The 9,272-nt window shown below is 35.4% G+C and overlaps 1 protein-coding gene across 1 annotated transcript; it reads right to left on the bottom strand.

Moving 5' to 3' along the window:
* Positions 1–3,672: 3,672 nt before the first annotated feature.
* LOC137621398 (U1 small nuclear ribonucleoprotein 70 kDa-like) lies at positions 3,673–4,251 on the bottom strand. The gene has a single exon (XM_068351696.1). The coding sequence runs from the start codon at positions 4,249–4,251 to the stop codon at positions 3,673–3,675; it is 579 nt and encodes a 192-aa protein (XP_068207797.1).
* Positions 4,252–9,272: the final 5,021 nt, after the last annotated feature.

Here is a 9,272-nt window from a genome sequence, read left to right as displayed (position 1 = left end):
AAACAATCTATTTTATTCTCGTTACCTTTACATTTAGTTAATGGAAAGAGGACGAAGAATCTAGACATTCTTTAGATAACTATTTTTCTGTTTTGGGTCCATCTAGTTTTGTTTAATCGTTATACCCTTTGTTCAGAAATTGTACGTGTACGTGCTTATCTCAGTGCTCAAATATTATATATGTATATATATATATATATATATATATATATATATATATATATATATATATATATATATATATATATATACATATATATATATTGGGGGGGGGTGGCCGGGGGCCAAATATGTATATTTGTATCATCTTCATGTAAATGTTTTATTTAGAAAATACGTGTGATGTTTCCAGCATCCGTGATTATTATTTATTTTTTTTTTTCATTTATTTTTTTTTTTTTTTTTTTTTTGCAACTACGTCCACTCGCTCGTTTCGTTATTACTTACCTTAATTCATCACCGTATAATTGTGTTTTCCTCTAATTTTATGTAATTGATTTACCCTCGTGTAATTCTTATTTACGATTTGGTTTTTCAAATACGTGAAAATGTTTCATCGTTATGAAGTTAATGTTTTCGATGAACGAAGATCTTTTATGTTCGTGATTAACTTTGGTAAATGGATTCTGTTATGAACACCCTTTGTTATCATAGAGGAGATGGTTGACAGCGTTGACCTTTTGGTGCTGAGACGCCAGTTCAAAATACGAATAAATCAAGAATATTTCTATGAATGTGACAGAATCATAACGAAAAACGAATTTCAGAATCGTAGTTGTAATATATATATATATATATATATATATATATATATATATATATATATATATATATGTATATATATATATATATATATATATATATATATATATATATATATATGTATATATATACATATATATATATATATATATATATATATTGTATATATATGGTTAGTTAGTTAGTTAGAAAAATCTCTAACTCTGTATAGTATTGGAAATAGATCGACGGAAAAATTTTGAATATTAATTTGAAATAGAAAGTTATTTTACATAGATAGAACGATAAGACCCTCAATAGACTTTATGCATAAATAATATATGAAAAGTATATAGGAAAAAGTATAATTTCTCCTCATGGAGATAAAATCGGCAAGGTTCATCTAATCTACCTGACATGTATCACTGACAGCAATAAAAGTAAAATTTGATTCATTATTATTATTATTATCATTATTATTACTAGTCAAGCTACAACCCTAGTTGGAAAAGCAAGATGCTATAAGCCCAAAGGCTCCAACAGGGAAAAATAGCAGAGTGCGGAAAGGAAATAAGTAAAAAAATAAATGGTGAGAACAAATTAACAATAAATCATTCTACAAACAGTAACAACGTCAAAACAGATATGTCATATATAAACTATAAAAAGAGACTTCTGTCACCCTGTTCATTGATTTATTTAACTGGCGTTACATTAAAATAAAAGTATAAAAAATATGATGAAATTAAAATTTGCAGCTCTCAAAAGAAGAAAGGAATAAAAATTGCCGAATACTTCGTATAAAAGGCGAAGATGAAAATGTGTTAAAACTTTGTTGGAAATCGCTAAGAATTAACGACGTAAATGTAAACAAGGCATAATGACTCCAACGGATGTAAACACGTGTTGTTTTCCTTTTACGATAGTCAGTTTTCTCATCTTTAGTTTTTCCTATCTGTTTTTTCCTGCTTCCAGTCCCATTAACGTTTTATAATAAGTTACTAGACCCACCCCCCTCCCTTATCGGAACATGACCTATTAAAAGTAACCAGTTTTTTATTTATTCGTTTTTTTCTTCACTTTCCAACGTCACAATATTCACATCCACGTCGATAACGTCTCTGCGATATCCCCATCAAACGATACGTTTCGAACGACGTGTAATCTTTATTGACAATGATATTGTTGTTGGTAGCATTTAGAACTAACGCTAATACTCCCATCCGAAACCTGCTCTCTCTCTCTCTCCTCTCTCTCTCTCTCTCTCTCTCTCTCTCTCTCTCTCTCTCTCTCTCTCTCTCTCTCTCCTCCTAATGCCTTCAGAGCCTCGGTGTCCATCTGCACGCTTCCCTTGCCCTTCGGTCTTGATTTTCCTCTCGCTATCCTTCTCTTCCTCAGTCTGTTATTTGCTGTCATGTTCTGTCTTTGGTATTTGCTTTCATTCCTTGACATTGCTGATTCGTCTTATTCTCTCACTGATATCTCTGTTTCTTCCTCTCATTCTGTCCCTGATATCTCGGTTACTCTGCCTTTCTGCTGATCTCTCTTTTACCACCTCTCATTCTCTTTTTTTTTATATCTATATTATTCCCGTTTTCTTGATGATCTCTTTCCCTCGCATACTGTCCCGGGTATCTACTTCCTCTCCTTCTCTCCATAGTATGTCTGTTACTTCCTCTCTCTCTCCCTGATATCTCCTTTACTTCATCTCCTTCTATTCTTGATATCTTCTTTACCTACTCTCATTCTCTCCTTGGCATCTCCGTTACTTCCTCTCATTCTATCCCTGATATTTCGGTTACTCTGCTTTCTGGCTGATCTCTCTTTCACTTCCTCTCATTCTCTATTCTATATCCCTATTATTCCCGTTTTCGTGATGATCTCTCTTTTACTTCCCCTCTTAAACTATCCCTGATATCTCCGTTACTTCCTCTCCTCTCCTTGGTATCTCTGTTACTTCCTGCTTCTCTCCCTTACAACTCCGTTACTTCCTCTCATTCTCTCCTTGATATCTCCAGCACTTCCTCTCCTTCTCTCCCTGATACCTCCGTTACTTCCACTCATTCTTGTCCTTCTCTCCTTAATATCTACGTTACTTCTTCTCATTCTCTCCCTGATATCTCAGTCACTTCCTCTCATTCTCTTCTAGATATCTTCATTACTTCCTCTCATTCTCTCCCTGATATCTCCGTCACTTCCTCGTTCTCTCCTTGATATCTCCATTACTTCCTCTCATTCTCTCCCTGATATCGCCGTAACTTCCTCTCCTTCTCTCCCTGATTTCTCTGTTACTTCCTCTCCATCTCTCTGATATCTCCGTTACTTCCTCTCCTTCTCTCCCTAATATTTTTGTCACTTCTTCTCCTCTCCCTGATATCTCTGTTACTTCCCCTCCTCTTCATAATATCTCCGTTACTTCCTCTCATTCTCTCCCTGATATCTCCGTTACTTCATCTCATTCTCTCCTTCATATGTCAATTACTTCTTCTCCTTCTCTCCCTGATATCTCTGTTACATCCACTCATTCTCTCCTTGATATCTTCATTACCTCCTCAACTTCTCTCCCTGATATCTCCGTTACTCCCTCTTTTTCTCTCCTCGATATCTTCTTTATTTCTTCTCATTCTCTCTCTGATATCTCCGTTACTTCCTCTCGTTCTTCTCCTTCTCTCCCTGATATCTCTGTTACTTCCTCTACTTGATATCTCCATTACCTTCTCTCCTTCTTTCCCTGATATCTCCGATATTACCTCTCATTCTCTCCTTGATATCCTCTTTATTTTATCTCATTCTCTTCCTGATACCTACGTTACTTCCTCTCATTCTTCTCCTTCTTCCTCTCCGTCTCTCCTTGATATCTTCGTTACTTCCTCTCCTCTCCCTGATATCTCCGTTGTTTCCTCTCATTTTCTCCTTGATATCTTCTTTATTTCATTTCATTCTCTTCCTGATATCTCCATTACTTCCTCTCATTCTTCTTCTTCTCTCCCTGATATCTCCGCTACTTCCTCTCCTTCTTTCTTTGATATCTCTGTTACTTCCTCTCATTCTCTCCTTGATTTCTCCATTACTTCTTCTCCTTCTCTCCCTGATATCTCCATTACTTCTTTTCATTCTCTCCCTGATATCTCCGTTACTCCCTCTCATTTTCTGCCTGATATTTTCGTTACTTCCTCTCATTCTCTCTTTCATATCTCCGTTAGTTCCTCTTCTTCTCTCCTTTATATCTCCGTAACTTCCTCTCATTTTATCCTTGCTATATCCATTACTTGGTCTCCTTCTCTCCCTGAGGTCTCTGTTACTTCTTCTCTGTCTCTCCCTGATATCTCTGTTACTCCCTCTCCTTCTCTCCCTGATATCTCTGTTACTCCTTCTCCTTCTTTCCCTGATATCTTTGTTACTCCCTCTCCTTCTCTCTCTGATATCTCTGTTACTCCCTCTCCTTCTCTCCTGGATATCTCCATTACTTCCTCTCCTTCTCTCCCTGATATCTCTGGTACTTCCTATCATTCTCTCCTTGATATCTCCATTACCTCCTCTCCTTCTCATCTTCTTTATTTCCTCTCATTCTCTCCCTGATATCTCCGTTACTTCCTCTCCTTCTTCTCCTCCTCTCCCTGATATCTCTTTGACTTCCTTTCATTCTCTCCTTGATATCTCCATTACTTCCTCTTGTTCTCTCCCTGATATCTCCGTTACTTCGTCTCCTTCTCTCCTTTATATCTCCATTACTTCCTTTCCTTCTCTCCCTGATATCTCTGTTACTTCCCCTCATTCTCTCCTTGATATCTCCAATACTTCCCCTCTTTCTCACCCAGATATCTCCGTTATTTCATCTCATTTTCTCTCTGATATCTACGTTACTTCATCTCCTTGATATCCTCTTTATTTTATCTCATTCTCTTCCTGATACCTCCGTTACTTCCTCTCATTCTTCTCCTTCCTGTCCATCTCTCATTGATATCTCCGTCACTTCCTCTCCTTCTCTCCCTGATATCTCTGTTGTTTACTCTCATTCTCTTTGATATCTTCTTTACTTCCTCCCATTCTCACCCTGACATCTTCGTTACTTCCTCTCAGTCTTGTCCCTTTTTTTCATGATATCTCCGTTACTTCTTCTCATTTTCTCCCTGATATCTCCGTTACTTCCTCTCATTCTCTCCCTGATATCTCCGTAACTTTCTCTCATTTTCTCCTTGATATCTTTATTACTTGCTCTCCTTCTCTTCCCGATATCTCTGGTACTTCCTCTCATTCTCTCCTTGATATCTTCATTACTTCTCCTTCTCTCCCTAATATCTCAGGATTTCTTCTCATTATCTCCTTGTTATCTCCATTACTTCCTCTCTTTCTCTCCCCGATGTCTCCCTCACTTCCTTATATTCTCTCCTTTATATCTCCGTTACTTTTTACTTTTTTTCCCTGACATCTCCGTTACTTCCCCTCATTTTTTCCCTGACTTATATTTCACTTCATCTCATTCTCTCCCTGATATCTCCGTTACTTCCTTCATTCTCTCCCTGATATCTCCGTTACTTCCTTTATTCTTCCTATTTCTCCTAGCTACCTTTTACACTTACTCACCCCCCCCCCCCCCCTCCCTACCTCTCCTCAAGTAACCCCCCCCCCCCCCCTCCTATTGCACTCCCTCAATCTCCTTCCAGTCATCATCTTACGACTCCCCTTTATCCTATTGATGGCTTAATGACTGCAGGAGGTGTCGTTCCTAGTATAAGGTCTATCAAGGGAGGGCATCGTTACCATCCCAAAACAAGGGTATGTGATTAGGTTTATGTCCCGGTGAGTTTATTGCTGTTTGGGTATACAGTCTCGTGTCGTTGTCTCGAGAGGAAAAGGTGTTGAGTATAAAAATGTAGCGGATATTCACCAGCTGGTATTTACATCAGGTTAGGGATTATTTCCTTTTTTTAGTTACCCCTCTCTCTCTCTCTCTCTCTCTCTCTCTCTCTCTCTCTCTTACCCACATACACAGTATAAGTGCATGTTTGTTTGTTTGTTCGTGTTTGCATATATGTGAATGATAAACTTTCATTAAGGTTGAAAGTAAACTTATGAATAAAAAAACTTTCATGAAGGTTGAAGGTAAACTTTCAGCGTGAATCAGTCTTATTTATTTCTTTACTATTTTTTCTTGAGAATAAAAAGTTTTTTTTATAATATAAAGATCGACTCAAAAACGAAATTTCACAGGTATTCCTTTTTTTTTTTCTTTACTGGAAAGGGAACCACTTTTTTACGAATTCCTATTTTTTTTAATTAATTACAATTGTTTATTTACGAAAGTTAGTTGAAGGAGAAATTATACATCTTAATGTACCATTATGAAGGAAAATGTAGGGAGAAAAGTTAGAGAAATTTGGTCAAAATGGTGGCCAGACAAAGTAATCCGTAGTTAGCGATAATGAAAAAGTCATAATTTGCAGATGTACTTGAACAATGAAAATCAAAAGTTCTGTCTTATCAAGGATAGATAGAGGTTATTATAAAACTAAGAATAAAAGATAAATACTTCTTTAGATAAGTGGCTATAATCGTGAAAGAACATTTTCCTTTATCTGATGTAGACAAATCTCTCTAGCCATTTCACCTAATCATTATCATTATACTTTCATGACCTGTCAAAATCAGAATTTGAAGATATAATCTTCATGATAAATGACCTGGTAAATCGCTCAATTTCTAAATTACGTGTGACGTAAAATGATAGAAAATATCATAGATATCAAAGATATGTTTACAGACATGGAAGGGAAGATTGATTTAGAACGTGTCTCTCTTACAGTTATGGGGACCTTTGACTTGCCAGATAGTACTACATTGGATCTTTCTCTCTGGTTACGGTTCACTTTCCCTTTGCCTACACATACACCGACTAGTCTGGCCTATTCTTTACAGATTCTCCTCTGTCCTCATACACCTGACAGCACTGAGATTACCAAACAATTTTTCTTCGCAAGGGGTTAACTACTGCACTGTAATTGTTCAGTGGTTACTTTCCTCTTGGTAAGGGTAGAAGAGACCCTAGCTATGGTAAGCAGCTCTTCTAGGAGAAGGCCACTCCAAAATCAAACCATTGTTCTCTATTCTTGGGTAGTGCCTTAGCCTCTGTTCCATGGTCTTCCACTGTCTTAGGTTAGAGTTCTCTTGCTTGAGAGTACCCTCGGGCACACTGTTCTATCTAATTTACTATACCTCTTGTTTTGTTAAGTTTTTATAGTTTATTTAGGAAATATTTATTTTAATGCTGTTACTGTTTCCCTAAAATATTTTATTTATCCTTGTTTCCTTTACTCATTGGGCTATTTTCCCTGTTGGGCCCTCTTGGCTTATAGCATCCTGCTTTTCCTACTCGGGTTGTAGACTAGCAAGTAATAATGATAATAATGATAATAATAATAATAATAATATCTGATGTGAAACGTTTTCTAACGGGTGAACCAGTACAGTGAACACATGCAACGTAGCTTTTAGTATCATGCAATGTAGATTGTACGCACACGCAGAGCACCTTTTTATGCGATTACACCAAGGTTACAATCACGGGGTAAGAAATGATAACATTTGTTCCTTGATGATGATTTAACAGTAGCTTACGAGATTTATGAAGGAAATTTCTTTTCCAAATTATAAAGGAAACGGAAGAGAAAGATTCAATATTGTGATGACTTGCTTCGCTTACTTGTGATGGATTTGTTTATTTTTTATCTCTTCATTTTTATGATAGAATGAATCAATATTGGGATGACTTGTATTGTTTACTTGTGATGTATTTTTTGTATATTTGTTTATCACCTCATCTTCTGGTATACAGTTCTGCTTAAAAGAATTATTATTATTATTATTATTATTATTATTATTACTTGCTAAGTTACAACCCTAGTTGGAAAAGCAGGATGCTATAAGCCCAGGGGCAGGGCCCCAACAGGGAAAATAGCCCAGTGAGGTAAGGAAACAAGGAAAAATAAAATATTTTAAAAACAGTATCATTAAAATAAATATTTCCTATATAAACTATAAAAACTTTAAAAACAAGAAGAAGAAAAATTAGATAAAATAGTGTACCCCGAGTGTACCCTCAAGTATTTTATACGTGATCACATGACTGATGCTTTATGTATTTCATTCGTCATAAATACCATATGTATCTGAAAGTACTGACAGATGAGCGAAGACGAATTAATTTGCTTGTATTTGTTGCTAGTGTACGCGATCTGTCAAAAATGACGGCTAAATATGTAGATTGATATGAACATACACGCATTCCCCTCTCATTAGGGTATTACTACTTCCTCTCCCCCCTTACCCGAGGGACGGAGAAAGCTGAGCGTGACCGGAAAGAATATATATATATATATATATATATATATATATATATATACTGTATAGACATATATATACATATATATACATACATATGTATGTATATAAATATATATATGTATATATGTATATATATGTATGTATGTATATATATATATATATATATATATATATATATATACATATATATATATATATATATATATATCCAGACACTTGCTATGTGATATATAAGGGAAATTCCAAAGAAAATAATTATTTGTCTTTTGTAAAAGTAATATTTTGCAATTATACTGTTTCGTATAATCATCTTCAGATTTACACACGAAGAATCATACAATGGACATTCATGGTAATTATTATTCCTAACCCATTAATCCATTAATCCCATTCCTGTGACGTCAGATTACCAATCAATCATTTACATCCTTCCTTGGTGTCTCCAGTCGTCCTACTCAGTCATCAAGTCACAAGTCCATTCGCCATATCCTTTTCTATGAGACATATCCTTGCGTAGCTTAGTGACACGGCGTAACCGGACGAGGAAATGAATAGTAATGCTATATTGAGGAGAAAAGTCAAGGGAAAATAGAATAGGCTTGCAAGTGTCGTGAGGCTGGCGCCACATTATTATTATTATTATTATTATTATTATTATTATTATTATTATTATTATTATTATTATTAGCTAAGTTACAACCCTAGTTAAAAAGGCAAGATGCAGTAAGCCCAAGGGCTTCAACTGGGAAAAATACCCCAGTGAGGAAAGGAAATAAGGAAATAAATTATTATTACTATTATTATTACTAGCCAAGTTACAACCCTAGTTGGAAAAGCAAAAGGCTATAAACAGTGGCCTGCATACTTATTTTCCTTAAGAATGCTCTTGTGATGATCATATTTATAATCTTTATAATTACAAAATATAAATTCACTGCGGCTGTATTGATGAAGTATGTCTGTTGCAAAATTCTGATCACTGAATTTTGAGGAAAAAATTGCTATCCTTATGTCCACATATAGTCATTTAGGGAAACTTGATTTTTATTTTTAATAAGGAAAGTTTATCTGTGATTCTGGATTAGAACAAAATAAGACCAGTGACTGGTCTTCATTAGATGAGATATCATGACTTTATCTGAGGTTGGAAGATCATCCGTGCAAAGAAACCCGTACAGAAATCTCATAAT

The sequence above is a fragment of the Palaemon carinicauda genome, chromosome 28 (assembly GCF_036898095.1).
Source record: "Palaemon carinicauda isolate YSFRI2023 chromosome 28, ASM3689809v2, whole genome shotgun sequence".
Classification (NCBI taxonomy): domain Eukaryota; kingdom Metazoa; phylum Arthropoda; class Malacostraca; order Decapoda; family Palaemonidae; genus Palaemon; species Palaemon carinicauda.
Note: the sequence above shows the minus strand (reverse complement) of the source record. Positions and strands in the feature narration are given on the sequence as shown.